General features: G+C 44.8%; 1 protein-coding gene and 1 pseudogene across 1 annotated transcript in view; one reads left to right on the top strand and one right to left on the bottom strand.

Annotated features, from left to right (window-relative positions):
• Positions 1-1508, bottom strand: part of Mmp7 (matrix metallopeptidase 7) — an 8758-nt gene extending 7250 nt beyond the window's left edge. Inside the window, exon 1 of the mRNA XM_059267215.1 lies at positions 1392-1508. Coding sequence (XP_059123198.1) covers positions 1392-1508 — 117 coding nt within the window. The remainder of the gene's footprint in view (positions 1-1391) is intronic.
• Positions 1509-4708: 3200 nt separating this feature from the next.
• On the top strand, positions 4709-5637 carry LOC131914051 (interferon-inducible double-stranded RNA-dependent protein kinase activator A-like; annotated as a pseudogene).
• The last annotated feature ends 11428 nt before the right edge of the window (positions 5638-17065 follow it).

The raw sequence follows: 17065 nt of genomic DNA, 5'->3' as shown, positions 1-17065 counted from the left end.
CACCCGTTAGGAGGGGTGGAATAAAACAGCTCCCTCCAAGACCTTCCGTGCATATCTGGATGTCTGAAAGTGTCCAGGCATCTGGGGCTGCAGTGGAGACCATCAGTCAGAATGTGAAGAGGCAAGGGACAACACTGGCAGTTCTCAAAGGCACTGGACACCCTTCCTAGGGCCAGGCACGCATTTACTCCACGCTTATTTCAATGGAAGCTTATAACCACCCAGTAAAGCAGGGATGGAACTGTTGCTTCTGTTTTATATAAAGACACATGGCTTAGAGAGTGAAGCAGCTGGCAGAGACTGCCCCAGGTGTTTGCGACCCATTTCTGAAGAAGCGTCCTTAGGAGAGCTACAGGCTCAGGGAGTGTGCAGCAGGAGGATTGCTGAATGGCTTACCATCTGCGGAGTGATTTGCTGCCAGTATTGGAGTAAGTGGAGGTGGATATCTACCTGAAAACCTCCCACAACTGTGCATTTTACCAAAGTAAACTGGCCAACATCCTGCCCTCCTACCTGTTGCCAGTGATGGGGTTTCATTCAATACAACAAATTCTTATTGTTCACTCAGAATGGTCATGAACAAATTCTCTGAAACAAATAATAAACATCGTATATCCCCCCCGCCCCAAATGACATTTTTATACTTATTAATTATTATACTTATTCAGCAATATGCATGAATAAACATGATTTCTGAGCTAGAGAAGCTTATCCTGATTCCTGTCTCTATTGGCAGCAAGAATATGAATCAAGGAGACCTTGAGTGATCAATGGCATGCTGTATATGGAGTTACTCGTGGTCTGTAACCACTGCACACATGTGAGTTTCTGCCATCTGTTATTTTCTGATAGACTAGTCCTGTGGGTAGAACACAGATGGTGTTCTAACTTCTAGTGTGTGTGCAAGAAAGCCACACCTTCTACTGGTGCTTTCTGACTCTAAGTCTCTTCCCTGGGAGGCCTCGTCTTTAGTGGTACAGTCCAGTCCAGTTCATAAAAAGAATTTCAAGTTGCAATAAATAATAATAATAACACTTCTATTTCCTGAACATAAATCGTCTTTCAAGTACTATATTAAATGTCTTATACTAGCTCCACTTGCTGGCATCATTATTATACTTCTCCAGTTTCTGAATTGGAAAATTTAAGGTCAGAAATGAAATGACATTCTCAAGTCCTCCTAGATAGCAGATAAAGGAGCTGGCACTCAGTCAGAGTTCAGGAAGGCCCTGGAAGCCAGCTTGCATGGCTCCTCACAGAAAGCATGCTCTGCTTTTCTAACCAGGAACTTTACAAACGAATATTCGCTGCCACACTAACAACGAAGGACAGATCATTTAGAAACACACTGGGCGTGCAGACGGTGAACCCCAAGTGAGAGGACCAGGTACCTGAGCCTGTTCCCACTGCAGCGCGCTCACATCGGCAGCCTCCCGAGACAGGGGCAGGGCTAGGTGGCCGGACAGCAGACACACAGTCCAGAACAGGGTGAGTTGCATAGTTGCCATCAAAAGGCGATTGTTCTCAGACCAACCAGTTGCTTTGATGTCTTGTGACAGGAGCTGGAGAAATTTATATGACTTCTTAGCCCTGAATGTGGAAATAGGTGACTCATTTGCAGGCTTTCCTTCTTTTTAGAATGCATGTGTTATTTTCCGTTAGCAACGATGAGGAAGTATTGTGTCCTTTATTGGCAGGAGGAACATACGGCTTTTATCTCTTAGAGGATCATTCCCCCCCCCCCCCCCCACCGCGCCGAATCCACAAGAAAACTTGTTTTATTTGTTGGAATCAAATCACTACTCTCCCAAGTCTCTCACTGACAAAGCAGTTTTGGACACTTCATTGTATTCTGTATCTTACAAGGATTTTTCTAAAAATTTGTAATACGTGGAATAGTGCACAGATTAGAAGTAACATCACCGATCAGGTACTGCAACAAAACCAATGCCAAGAAAGAATAGGACACCAAGGGTGATGAAACACACCTGGAATCCAGAATTCAGGAGGCTGCTTAGGCAGGAGGATTGCAAGTTTGAGGCCACATAGTGGCTGTATAGCTAGACCATTGGCTACATAGTGAGACAATGATTAAAATAAGAAAGGGAGAAGGAAGGAAGGAAGGAAGAAGGAAGGAGGAACTGGAGCACTGCCGGTATCCCACAATGCTTCGTAAAGCAGGGTCACAGGTGTGACAGGTGCAGCTTCTGCGTCAGTGGCTGCAGTAGAGCCAGCCTCTAGCCTTTCCTCTCACAGCCGGGCATCTCAGTCACGCAGTGCGAAGCCCCGGTAAGTGCCCCTTAAGTGGCTTCTTTTCTTAATGCTATTCCTAATTTCCTTCACTCAAACACCCAGTAAATCTTCAGGGAGAGCCATGTATAACATGTCTGTATAATATATGAATATTTATAGACGTGACCTGTATCAGATAACCATAATTGTTGATGTATCCAACTGTCTTATTAAATAAGAAACACAGAGCTGATTCAGAGAAGAAAGCCAAGAGGTCAGAGCTAAGAGCCTTACCCTTCCTGCTTCAGGGATCCTCTTCAGCCAAGAGAGCTCTCCGAAAGGGGCCTACTTCCTGTGTGTATGTCTTTATAGTCTTTGTGTTCTGCCTTCTCATTGGTTGTAAACCCAAACACGTGACTGCCTCATCACTGCCTGTCTGTACAGACTTCCAGGTCCTCTATGGTATTGAGATTAAAGGCGTGTGTCTCCAGTGCTGGCTGTATCCTTTTACACACAGAGATCTACCTAGCTCTGTCTACCAAGTGCTGGGATTAAAGGCATGTGCCACCACCGCCACGCTCTTGCTATGGCTCTAATAGCTCTGACCCCCGGGCAACTTTATTTATTAACATACAATTAAAATCACATTTCAGTACAAATAAAATACCACCATACATAATGCTATGAGATATTCATTGATCCTTGTTTTCTAGTAAAATCATGGATCTTTTCTTAGAGAATAAGACAAGCCACAGACTGGGAGGAAATATTGCAGAAAACCATATCCAATGAAGGACTATTGCTGTGGGATGATCCTTCTGTACACTGTGAATATGTACCACTCTCATTGTTTAATAATAAAGCTGTTTGGCCTATAACAAGGCAGGATAAAGTTAGGCAGGACAATCAAACAGAGGATGAAGATGAAGAAGGACGGAGTTGAGAGAGACTGGAGTGAGCCACCCAAGAAGCAAGATGCCAGAGGACTGGTAAAGCCACAGGCCATGTGGCAACACATATATTAATAGAAATGGGTTAATTTAAAAGTAAGAGCTAGTTAATAATAAGCCTGAGCTATTGACCAAGCATTTTGTACTTAACATAAATAAATATGTGTTTATTTAGCACTGGGCAGTTGAGACAGAAAAACTATGCCTCAATTTACAGACTATTATCTAAATTGTATAAAGAACTCTTAAAACCGAACAGCAAGAACACAAATAATCTGATTTTAAAAAATACACCAAGGATCCAAACAATAATTCACCTAAAGAGACACAGATTTGAAGTAAACATGAAAAGATGTTCCCCTTTGCAGTTACCAGGGAAATGTGAATTAAAATAACAACAAGCCAATTAAAACCCATTAAAATGATTCAAATCCAGAACATGGGCAACACTAAGGCAAGGCATGCTGGGAATACAAAGGGTACGGCCTCTTAGCAATACAGTTTGGCACATCCAAAACTAAACCTCCTTTTACCACATGATCCAGCAAGCGTACTCCTTCCCAGCCAAAGAAGAAATGAAAATCCATGCCTATATAAAACATGCTTATCACACTTTTATTCATACTGTTCAAAACTTGGGAATACTCAAGATGTCTTTCAGTGGGAGAATGGCTGGATAGACTGTGGTAAGCTACACAAAGGAATATTATTCAGCACCAAAACCAAAAGAGCAACCAATGATGAAAAGACATGGAGGAGACTTAAATGAGTGCTACTGAGTGAATAGGAAAGGCTTAAATCTGTGATTCCAACTAGATGCCATTCAATAAAAGGAAGCAGCAGGCAGATCAGTGGTACAAGGATAGGGTTGGGAAAGGATGGATGAGGGGGAAGTACAGAGCACAGAGGGTGTTTAAAACAATAAAACACTCTGGTATTTAATGATGAATGCATGTCATCACACATTTGTCTAAAACCTTACAATGTACGATACCAAGAGCGAGCCCTAATGCAAGCTGTGGATGGGGAAGAGAGGCAGGCAGTGTGTTTGTGATGAGGTAGTGAGGCCAGAGAGCTGGCTGGAGTAAAGTCATCGACAGTCAGCCTTGGGTACAAGGAGTTGGGACTTCATCCTAAGGCTCTCAAAGCAATGTTTGAAAGAAGAAAGTATTGTGACTGGGTTAGAACTGTGAGAAAATGCTAGCGCTTCCTCTGAAGACTGATTGTGGATGGAAGGATGACTCTCTGTTGAGGGCCATTAGAGAGAGCTAAGCAGAGGCTACTACAAGAGCCAGGGTGAGGTAGGGAGACTAATTGGCATAGAGGAAGATGATCCAAGGCATGCCAAGAAACCAGAATTTAGCTCTAGCCCTGCCTGTCCCTTTGCAGGATGGAGGCAGCGATCTGAGCCCAGGGCAGGCCAGGACAGAACAGGTGAATTCCTCTTGGGGACTAGATAGCTGAGAGCTGAGAGTGAGGATCCTGCCCAGATGTCCCCTCTCACCATGCCACCCACACAGCGGGCATCAGGCCCAGACCTGCCTCTGGAGCGCAGGGGCAGCAAGACCTTCAGTGTGGAGAGGATGATAACGGCTAAGCTCAGAAAAACACAGGTCCAGGCACAGCACAAATGCGGCATGAAGACCAAGACATTCTGGTTTATGGATGTGAAAAATCCAACGTGCAAACAGACGCTTTCACCTTCAGAGTGAGCGTGGGTGACGCGCCTTGCCTCGGTGACGGATGGTACGGGAAGAAGCTGGCAAAGCACAGGCTCAGAGGCTGCCACCGACATTTGAAATCCAGGGCGAGTATTTGCTTTGCAGTTCCTGATGCCTTAGTGCCCGATCCATCTAAACTGCACCAGAACCCGCTTAACTCAATTGGCTTCTTCCAGGAATTGGCTACTCATGGTGGCTGGCAACTTCCGGAATATAGCCTTTCCCAGGAAAAAGGACCTGCCCATAGGGGATAGCAGTTTGCAGGCTAGATTCATTTATGGAAACTGGAAAGGGAGATTTAAAAAAACAAGCAAACAACAACAACAAAATGAGACAAGAGAGACGCTGCTGAGAAATTTCTTACCAAATCTAGTGATATTTCTCCAGAGAACAACATTTCTCTAACAAACATTGTGGGATATTCCTTAGGCTGCACTTGGCATTCCTTGAAGAATTCCCCTGGTAAAAAGATCAACCTACTGAAAGAAGCCAATTCAGTCCCCTGAACACAGATTACATCAAGTTGCTTAGTAAGATTGCCAAGGAGCAAGGTTTTAGCATAATATTTGGATACAGAAGAACTGAGTGCCAAAGGACAGTGTCAGTGTCTCTCAGAACTGCCCACCAGCCCCAATTCCATGTGTCATGGCTCAGGCATCTCCTGTGGCAATGCACAGAGTCACACTACCCACAATGCTCTACAGTATTTAAAGATAAGACCAGAGAGAAAGTAGGCTTGGAGCAGCTTAGGGAACCTTGTAGTGCATAAGAAGTTCCCCTTGCACCTCTACCGGAGTTAACATTTGCTGTCATGTGTGTCTGTGTGTCCACATCTCTTCAGATTCTCAAAATTTGTCTCCTGGTAGTAGTTATTAAACCCTTTTTAATGGCTTCAACTTTGTGTTGGTAAATTACATTTATAAACTTTGTAGCCCTCACTTCATAGGATAGGCACATGGTAAGAAGAATCTGCATATCTGACTATGACAGGAAGAAATAAAGCCACTGTTAGCAACCGTCTTACTGCTGCTTAGAGCTCCTTTTGAGCAAGGTTTTATGAAGTGAATTCTATGGAAACCCATTAGAACTACAGTGGGGGGCTTGTATTGAATGCCACTGCTAAGTTTCAGAGAACATGGCTAGTCTGCCATGAATTTTAAACCATAGAATAAAGAACTGTTGTTTAAAAAGAAAGAAAGGATAAGTAAACAAATAAACCAGGATTTAGAGGGGAAAAAAAAAAAACAGAACAAAAACTTGGGAGCCAGTCAGCTGCAGGATTGAAGAAGAAAGAGTCGGAGATCTGAGCTTAATGAATGGGTCAACTGTTGGGACAAGGCTTATAGATGAAGGGGTGGCCATTACCAGGGAACGAGAGAGTTGGTTGTGTCTAAGCCGTTGGTATCAATATTGGTTATTGAATTTGAGGGTTCATCTGGGAAATCATGTCCTGAACCCATGAGAGTGATGCAGTGTGCAGACACAGGCTGTAAGTGTCTCACTGTTAAAAGAGGAAAACCAGACATGCGTGCGTGTGTGTGTGTGTGTGTGTGTGTGTGTGTGTGTGTGTGTGTGTGTGTGTTGGGGGGTGTATAGAATAGACACAATGTAAAATTTGCCCTTTTAACCTTTAAATTTTAAAAAGTTTTATTTTTATTTCATGTGTATGAATGATTCGCCTGCCTATATGTCTGAGTACCGTGTATGAGCTTGGAGCTCGTGGAGGCCAGAAATAGGTATTGGATCTCCTGGAACTGGAGTTAGATGATTGTGAGTCATCGTGTGGGAGCTGGGAACTAAACCTCGATTCGCGGCAAGAGCGGCCAGTGCCCTTAACCAGTAAGCCATCTTTCTAGCTCAGTTTTCACCTTTTGAAAAATTACATTGTTTATGTAGGAGTTGGTTCTACCGTGTAGGTCCTGGGGACTGAACTCAGGTGGTCAGGTTGGCAGCAAGCATCTTTACCCCCTGAGCCATCTCGCCAGCCTTGTTTCTAAATCTGGTTCTATGACACTAACATGTTACCATATTCTCCAACTGTCAAGGTATTCATTTCCAGAACTTTCCATCATTTCACATCGCTGTCTTTTCTCCCCCCATTCTCTTCATAATCTCCATTCTCCTTTCTGTCTCCATGATTCTGACCATTCCAGAAACTTTATCTAAATGCAGCCATTATAATAAGTACCATTTTGTGTGTGTGATTATGTCCCTCCCAATATTTTCAATATTTACTGATATTATAGCCTGTATCAGACCTCCACTCTCTTTTTAATAGATAAATAGTACTCTATCATTTGGATATAACAAATTTTGTTTATCCTTCATTCCCAAACAGACATTTGGGTATCTTGTGCAATGATCACTAGTGTAAAGACATTTAAAAATTTTTTGGTTCCAATTATTTTGTGTATGTAATCAAGAGTGAATTTTTCTGGGTCTTAACAGTAAGTTTACATTCAATTTTTCTTTGAAGAATTGCCAAACTATTATTTACAAAACAGTCACCATCTTCTATTCTTTTTCAAAAAGATTTTGTTTTTAATTATGTGAGTATGCGTATGTCTGTGTATGTGCACATGTGAGTGCAGGCACCTGAGAGTCTAGAAGAGGAAGCTGGAGCTGGAGTTACAGGCGGGTGTGAGCTGTCTGGTGTGAGTGCTGGGAACCCAGCCTAGGTACTGTGAAGAGCGTATGTGTTTCTACCTCCTGAGCCATCTCTCCGGCCTGCTTCTGGCATTTTGCATTTGTACTTGCAGTATTCCAGGATCTCAATTTCTCTAAATCCCCATCAATACTTTTTATTTCCTGTTTTTTTTCATATTATTGTGCTTATGCATAGAAGCCCTTCCTTCTAGACTGATAGAGCACTTCTCTGTCTTTGTTTTTCCTCAACGACATGTGAGCTGGTGAGCAGCTGGTGAATGCCTGCTGACTACATAGCTTTGAGAAATGTCTCTTCAAGTCTTTGGCTCATAGTTTTAATTGGGTTGTTTGTCTTTTTGCTCCTGAATTGTAGAACTCTAGACTTCCATACATGTTCTAGATACTATGCTTTTTAAATTTATTTGTTGTTTTATGTGTATGTGTGTGTGCCTGAGTGTATGTCTATACACCATGTGTGTGCAGTGCCTGAAAAGGCCAGAAGAGGGCGTTGGGTCCCTTGGAACTGGGTAAACCTTTATTAGATGTGTGGCTTACTAATGTTCTCCCCGTTCTGTAGACTGCTCTTTTGCTTCTTCCAAAATGTCCTTTGATGTGTAAAAGTTTCTAATTTTGATGGTGCCCCTTGTACTTACTTTTCTTTGGTTGTTGATGCTTTCTCTGTCAGGTCTAAGAACCAATGGCTTATTCTGAGCTGTGATGACTCACTCTCCACTCTCTTTGGCGATTTTTATAATGTTGGCTGCTTATACTTGGATCACTGACTCATATGCTCTATGTTTGATATTTTTTCACCCATTTCTTTGAGTGTGTATTTGTGGTACATGTCTTCATGTGTGTGCATGTATATGCTTGTACTTGTGGAGGGCAGAAGTCAATGTCGAGTGTCTCCCTTAATTCCTCTTTACCTTGATTTTTTCTAGATCGGGTCTCTCACCAAACCTGAAATTCACAAACTGGCTAGGATGACTGGTGCTAATCCCACTACCACAGTTTAAAGCCAAATTTAAAGCAAGCTGTAATTAAATACTGGTCTGGTGGATGGACTCTGGCAAGGTCCATACCTGGGTTCCCAGGAAATGGCCCCAAGTCATAGTTTACAGGGGCTTAAAAAGGCAAAACCCACAATTCACCATATTTTCCATCAGGTCCAATCTGGGGCAAGCATACATTCTGATGTGTTTCCTGGCTATGAACCTACTGCCCACATGTGATCGTTCACAACCAGTACAGACGGGCCACACACACTTGTTTCGGGGAGTGAAAAGATGTGGCTTGTTATTTCCCATAAACTATAGCCTCCAGCATTTCAGGAACTATCTGTCCTTGGGCGAGGGGCTTGCAGATCAGACATTTTTGCTTCATGGATCTTTTAGGCATAGTGATTAAAACTTCAAATGTAACTTTGGCTCTTACACTGCTTAGTGAGCTCCAGGGACCTGCTCCTCAGACTGGGAGCACCAGGGTGTGCCAGTCTGTTTATACAGTTGTGGATGTGTGAACTTAGATCTTCCAGCTTATGTACTAAATAAGCACTTTACAGCTTCTTAGCCACAGTCTCTTTTTGTATGAGAGGTTTTCTTTTGTCTTAGTGAGTTTCTGCTTTGCTAATCAGCCAGATTCACCTGGTTATTACGTTAAAAGGGAGTAATTTACTTTCCTTCTGTTTCATAGTGACACAATGTAGATTCCTTACCTAAAAAATAAAGGTAGTTCTTTTTTTCTTAGGGCTAATGAGGAGACCAAGTTTATAAAAGACTGAGCAGTGTTCTCGGAACCTAGTAAGAGGCCAGTAAACACTAGCTGAGTATCAATGTTGTTATTATTCTGGGATCTGAGCCGTGTGTGTGTGTGTGTGTGTGTGTGTGTGTGTGTGTGTGTGTCACAGAGAGAGAGATCGAGAGAGCAAGAGAGAGAGAGAGAGAGAGAGAGAGAGAGAGAGAGAGAGAGAGAGAGAGATTTGCGGGCATGCATATCTGTGCACCATGTATATGAAGTGTCCTTAAAGTCCAGAAGAGTGGGTGCTGGGTCCCCTGGCACTGGAGTTACAGATGGCCGTGAGTTGCCATGTGGGTGCTAGAAACTGAACCCGAGTCTTTTGGAAGAGCAGCCAGTACTCTTAACTGTGAGTCGGCTCCCCTTTTCTGGGAGTTATGTGTTGTAATTTTCTGTTTCTTTCACATCTCTGAACCTAGTGTTGAAATATGACAAATATAGAAGAAAATAAGAAAAATTAAAGGTTGAAATGGTTGTGTCCCAATAATCTTTATTGAAATTGTTAATGCTCTCTGAGACATCAGGAAGTAACCGATTTAACTATTACAGTATGATGTGTAATGATAGCTAACAAAGGAGTCTCTTGCCTGTTTCCTCTGCAAACAAGGCGAATACAGTTTTTATCAGGAAGCTGTCTGGGTACACAGTGTGGGCAACAGAACAGAGAGGAAAACAAGCTGAAACCAGGACAAGTGATACAAGCCAAGTTCTCAATGCCCAGAAATGCCCCACCTCAGAAGGCTTGAGGAAGGGCAGAAAGGCAGTGGGATTCGTCTGGAGTCAGTGGCCCTTCCATGAGAGACACAGGACAAAGTCGCAACACAGAAGCTCCTTGCCAAAGAGGTGCGAGCTGTTCCATCCACCATGCCTCTCAGTGCAGCCGCCATTGTCCTGAGGCTCATGGGTAAGCCACCACTGTCCCTGAGGCTCATGGGTAAGCCACCACTGTCCCTGAGGCTCATGGGTAAGCCACCACTGCCCCTGAGGCTCATGGGTAAGCCACCACTGCCCTTAAGGCTCATGGGTAAGCCACCACTGCCCCAAGGCTCGAGGCTCATGCATCAGTAGATGGTAAGTTCCAGAATGGGAAACTGCAGGAGAAAGGAATGGAAAGGCGAAGTGAGAGGAAACTGAGGGAAAGGATGGTGTGCATGCCCAGAGCCCCAGTTCAGAATCCCTCTGCTGGGACACTTTCTCCACTGTCACAAGTCCACTTCTCCTTCCCACCCAAACCTGTCAAAAATTTGGACCTTTTATAACCAAGCGTAGCTCCACTCAAGGGTGGGGGCAGAACAGTTTCTGAGTGGAGCTAACCATTTGCCCTGTCAGTTTAGGTTTTACAGGTTGTCCTCCAGGAAGAAAGGAAAATGGCGCCCTTGTCCCAGTCCAAACTCTGAAGCTGAACACAACTTGGTATGTCTGGCCTCTTCCACATGAACTCACAAGAAGCAGCCCTGTGGGACAGTATGGATTTTATGGGAGAACAGTGAGCATTGGAATGTAGGTGATGGCCCCATATGGCAAACAAAATTTAAAAATTCATAATCAATACTCAATTCTAAGTAAATAAATGTTTTAATGATTAGATCTGCATCCTGCCTTGATGCTTGAATTTTCCTACATCTGCTTGATTACATCCTTAAACTTCTATTCATTGAAAAAAAAGTAGGCATCCAGGTGGCGGTGGTGTACCCTTTCAATCCCAGTACTCAGGAGGCAGAGGCAGGCAAATCTGTGAGTTCGAGACCAGTTTGGTCTACAGAGCTAGTCCAGGACAGCCAGAGCTACACAGAGAAACCCTGTCTCGGGGGAAAAAAAAAGCAAAGGCCAATTCATTCATGGCCTCTGTCCTTCAGTCATGTGACTCCCTTGCTGTGTAAGCCGATGAAGGTCTCCCACAGCTATTGTCTGCTGTTAGCTGAGCTAGTGTGGGTTGAGTTTGAGGACACGTCCAGACAACTAAGTCCTGTGTGGTATGGGAAGGTATTGTTTCATCTTCCAAACCCCAGAGGGCTTGGATTTGAATCCAGGCTGGATTGTCTGTGAATCCCACCCTCCCTGTAGTATTCCACACTGTCAATACTCATTAAATAGATAGCTCATTCAGTGATGCTGCAACCATGGCGCTAGGTGTTAGAACTAGACACACATGTGGCAGACTTCCGGTGCTCTCTCTCTTTTTTTTTTTTTTGGCGTTGTTGCACTCCTGGGTAATGGATAGATAATTGTACAGTTTCATCAGCAGAATTACTGCTTGTGTCAATTTTTCCTGTAACCAGAGTCGAGTAGGTTGCCATCTATTCTTGGTTACTATGACCCAGCATGCCGTGGGGGACAAAGGACAGGAGAGTATGGGAAGCAACTACCACTGTCCAACTGATGGTTCTTAACATCCCTCCTCTGAGTGTCTGCATGACTTGTAGAATCATTCACACACTGACCAAATATTCATAAAACACATGCCAGATCATCTGGTCCTGTAGAAGGCCTGGGCAAGGCGAAGAGTAAGACATGGACTCTTTCCCCAGCAGCCAGTTTGGGGCTGGAGAGATGGCTCTGTGGTTAAGAGTGCTCGCTGGCCTTCCAGAGGAGTTGAGCTCCCAGCACCCATGTGGATTGCTCACAACCATTTATAACTCTAGCTCCAGCTTCAGGGCATCCAATGCCCTCTTCTGGCCTCTGAGGGTACACACATGCGCTTGCGCGCACACGCGCGCACGCGCACGCACAGACACACAGACACAGACACACACACACGCACACACTCGTGCACTCAGGCACACACACAAATCTTTAAAAGGCAGCTGGCAGCTTGGCTGAAGCAGACACAGAATGAGAATGCAATGCAGTCTGTATGAGGGGAGTTTCGGGTGGAGAGTCAAGCATCAGGCTCAGTGACTGACACTCCGAGGGCAGAGAAAGCAAAGCCACATTTAGGAAGTCTGTCAGCCCTAATCAACACCAACGGCTGCCCCAAGGCGACTTGGCTCTCCCGATGGGTGGTGCCTTGTTTAAGGATTCAGTCATTTCAAATCAGACCCTCTCATCACCACCATCATTGTCATCCTCAGGCAGATGGACTGCAGTGTGGGGCTCATGCCTTCTCCATGGCTGCATTGTTTAGTGGGTGCGTCGTGTTCATGGGTGAGGTCAGAGACTGGCTACCTCAGCACTCGATCCTCAGCAGGTGGTCTGGGTGCACTGAGGTGAGGCAGAGGGATTTGCATGTCATGTGCTTCCTTCTCCAAGTTCACTCTGTCACTTTCCCAGAAATCTTAGCTTTTGATCTCATAACCTGCTAATCTTCCAGATCCCGGAAGTGACCACTTCACTTCCCCTCCAGACCAAGGTGGTGGCTTCAGGGCTGAGAGCACCAGCTCCTCCTACCTCTCAGAGTGTGCCCTGTGTGAGGCTAGAGGGCAGCAGGCCCGTTGTTAGAGGCTGTCCAGGCACGAACTCTTCTCTGGTGGGTGAAAGGGTGGCAGGATCCCCATGCTCTTTGCCATCACGGTATTCCATGCTCATCTCCATCGTTATGTTACAGACAAGGAAGATGAAGGTAACCAATTAGTAAGTGGTTGAGATCAACTGTAAGCTTGGTCCGAAACCAAACGTGTATGTGTGTGTGTGTGTGTGTGTGTGTGTGTGTGTGTTGTGTGTATGTGTGTGTTGTGTGTGTGTGTTGTGTGTGTTGTGTGTGGTGTGTGTGTGGTGTGTGTATGTGTGTTGTGTGTGTGTGTGTATGTGTGTGTGTGTGTGGTGTGTGTGTGTATGTGTGTGTGTGTGTGGTGTGTGTGTGTATGTGTGTGTGTGTGGTGTGTGTGTGGTGTGTGTGTGTGTGTGTGTGTGTATGTGTGTGTATGTGTGGGGCACACATATGTGTACCCATGCACGTAGGGGGCAGAGGCCAATGTCTCCTGTCTTTCTCACTCTCCACCTTCCCTCTTGAGACAAGGCTTCTCACTGAACCTGGAGCTAATTGATTTAGCTGGACTGGCGAGCCCAGAGAGGCCCAGCGGTCCTCTGTTCTGCCTTCCAAGGATTATAGGTGCATGTTGACCAGCCTGGCTTTTAAAGTGGGTGCTGGGATCTGAACTCAGGTCCTCATACTTACACAAGAAACACTTTACCCACTGAACCCCTCAGCCCCCAAACCCATGTTCTTAATGATTCAGTCTACTTTCTCATCTCTCTGGCATTATTGAAAATTTAGGTACATATATAGGTACATTAAAATTACAGCTTTTGGAGGGACATAACATTCCCAAATATGGCTGTGGGAGACCAGAAGATACCACCTAATTTGACCTCATTAGCATATGGATTAATTTGAACTGATGATTTAGGGAACAGTAGACTCTTGAGAAACTGAAAGTGAGAATTTACCCAGCTGTAAGTCAACATCTATCTTTAGAGGAAACCTTTATCTGTAAAGTTGGTCCTGTGTCTGCACCAGAAAGAGAAGGATCTTTACATCATTGAAAATTCTTACCAATGGGGAAGAGGGCAGACCTGCTGTGTAGTTCTCACCCACCTACCACGCTCCTCCAGGACCTTCCCCACCTTGGCCAGCCAGGGTCCAAAGCCACCTGCAGCTGACTCTCTGTGTCTCCCCACCCCGACTCTCTGCCACGTGCACACAAGATCTACAGTTGTCAGCCTTTTTGGCTTTCTCTAGTTAATCTATCCTTTGCTAAGTGGGTCTGCCCCAAGGCAGCACTGTGAAAGGGAGTGAGGAAATGATATTTTCCCCTTCTGTAAGTACAGATATTTACATGCCTTTAAGAAATTTAAGCCGGGCGGTGGTGGTGCACACCTTTAATCCCAGCACTCGGGAGGCAGAGGCAGGCGGCTCTCTGTGAGTTCGAGGCCAGCCTGGGCTACCGCGTGAGTTCCAAAAAAGGCACAAAGCTACACAGAGAAACCCTGTCTCGAAAAATAAAAATAAAAATAAATTAAAAAAATGTGGCTAAAAACATGAAATAAAAATAACTGATTTTTCTACAATGGAGAAGGAATTTCCAACTGCAACATATGTAATTTTCAAGAAAGCCTAGCAGATATTAATCCTGTTTTTATAAAATAGGTTTATTGAAATATATTTAACACCATAAACATCTATTAGCAGTGGGTTTTGGTTTGTTTTTATAGCTCTTTTGTTTATTTTTTTGAAATAAGCTTTCTCTCTGTAGACATGGCTGCCCTGGAAATTATTATGTAGACCAGGCTGGCCTCAAACTCAGAGATTCTTTTGCCTCTGCCTGAGTGCTGGGATTAAAGGAACGCTCCAGCATGACAGAAGTTTTTACGGCTTTGGAGACGGCCCGGCCTTGTACTTGCTATGTAGCTGAGAACCTTGACTTCCTGATTTTTCTGCCATCGATTCCTACATGCTAGGATTATCGATGTGGCACCATGGCCAACTATTTGTTATTTTATTTTATACACACACACACACACACACACACACACAAACACACGTATGGTGTACATGTGTATGTATGCTCATATACTTGAATTCAGGGTCTCATACATGCTAGGAAATGATCTACCAATGATCTACATCCCTAGGCCTCAGCTATTTTTTTTTTTTAAAGTTCAGAGTTTGGTTTTAACACCTAAAAATCTTCAGATTTTCTATGATATTTATCTCATGTCAGTTTTTTTTGGTTCGATTAAACTCACCTATAACTATTAAATCCCCTTTTAGAGGAGAAGGCCTTGGGGAGTAAAGCTAGGCGTGTGGGGTCCCTTGCCTGCCCTTGAATGTAATAGCTGGGGGTTTTGGTAATTCCCAATTGGTTACTTTTGGCCTTTAAAAATGCATGTGTGTGTGTTTCTACATGTGTATACCACGTGAGGCTGGTGCCTGGGGAGGCCAGAAGAGGATGTAGCATCCCCAGGAACTGGAATTACAGGTGGTTGTGAGCTGCCTGATGTGATATGAGAGACTCAGGTCTTCTGGAAGAGCAATCAGCACTCTTGACCACTGAGCACCTCCCCGACTCCCACTCTTGACCTTTCCCGCTCCTGACGTAAATCATTTTCCATTAGTTAGCATCACTTCAAGGTTTGCGTGTGCGCGTCTGTTAGGTAACAGAGTCAATCCTTTGGCATTAGGATTTCCACTGCCCTTTTTTCTCCTCCTCCTCCCCTCTTCTCCGCTGCCTTCTTCTCCCTTCTCCTCCTCCTCCTTGGTCTCCCTTTGACAGGGTTTCACTGTGCAGCCCAGGCACGCTGACCTTGTCACCCTCCTCCTCCAGCCTCCTAACTGTGGGGGTTACAGGCTGCCACCACCATACCTGGCTTCTTTATTTTTTCCCTAGTTCTTTGATTTGAAGAAATTTCATTCAGTCATAAAGAAAGAACAGCCCCCATTTATTCGACTCCTTTGGTATAGTCATGGTGCCGAGTCTCCTTCTAGTCATTCTTGCCTGAGGATTTCCCATGGTACTTCGCACAGTCAGAGGAGTTCCCTGTGGTGGCCGTGAACTGCACTGCTTCCTCTTTCCTGAGAAGCACGTTGCTGTCTGGACTTCCCCACCTCCATGCTCCATCCTCGTCCACACTGGCCTGAAATGACACCCTGGATCTATACACTAGCAAGGCTAACTGTGTAGGCACAGAATTTTTCCTTAGGGCTTGAATTTGGTGACTACGCAGGGAAGACAGACCCAAGTCCCTGAGGGAGTGCCCAGGTCTAACCTTAGTTCGTGCTGTTAACCCCGTTCTGCCAAGATCCATGTTACCTGAAGGACGGCAGCCATAATCCAGTGTTGAAACTGGGAACTACTTTGGGTTACTTGGTTTGCTGTGTCCAACTGTTGGCTGACATGCAGGGGACAATGGTGAGATGTAGCATGGCCATGGACTTGGATTCTGATCTTACTTTTGTCACACGGGCAGGTCTCACTTCTAAAACAGGTTAACAGACAAGTGTTTGGACTTCCTGTCTCAGGCCCCTGGATCCAAGCCTGACCTCCCCCACCATTTAGTTGTCTCAAAGTTAAATGTACATGTTCCAGCCTTTGTCTCATGGCTTTCTACAAATTATAAGATGGCCATAGGCACAGTGGACAGGAAATTAGATGTCCATCCCATTTGTCCAAACTGTAAATATCTGTTCCACAATTTATAAATATAAATTTCAAAATATAGAGGATTTATACTGTGGTGTAATGCATCCATGTGCTTGGTAACTCTTGGCAAAGGTCTGCGGCAGGCTGTTACCGTACGGCAGGCCTGCATGAGAGAGAAAACCACTGACACCGTAAGTCAGGAAGCAGAGAGGAGAAGAGGGTCCTGTAAACTACCTAGAGAAACCTCCATCTAATGCCTTGAGTCTAAGACGAAACAGAACAGCAGTAAAAACCACCCCACTACACGTCCCATTCTCCTCTCAAGGGGGAAAATGTGGACCATTTGTGCCCTGGAGCATTCTAGCTGTGCATTGTGGAAAGCTGGGAAGTTGCCTCAGAGGCTCAGGGCATTCTGCCCAGGGCGTACCATAAGTTTGCAGGCAAGGTTCATTAAAGAGACTGTGGGCATTTTAAGAGGAATTCCCAGCAGTGTGGTGATCTCAGCCCAAGCAGAAAGAGGAAAAGAGGCAAAAAAACAGCACCCAAGAACAAAGGCCTGAGGGGTCAGAGTAAATAACTGAAGAGAGGTGCCCAGGGAAAGGTTAGGGTAGCAGGTACTTGGGTCTGTCTACATGCTTCTCAG

Source organism: Peromyscus eremicus, chromosome 7 (assembly GCF_949786415.1).
Source record: "Peromyscus eremicus chromosome 7, PerEre_H2_v1, whole genome shotgun sequence".
Classification (NCBI taxonomy): Eukaryota; Metazoa; Chordata; class Mammalia; order Rodentia; family Cricetidae; genus Peromyscus; species Peromyscus eremicus.
The sequence above is the reverse complement of the archived record's forward strand: the minus strand, read 5'-3'. Positions and strand labels throughout refer to the sequence as shown.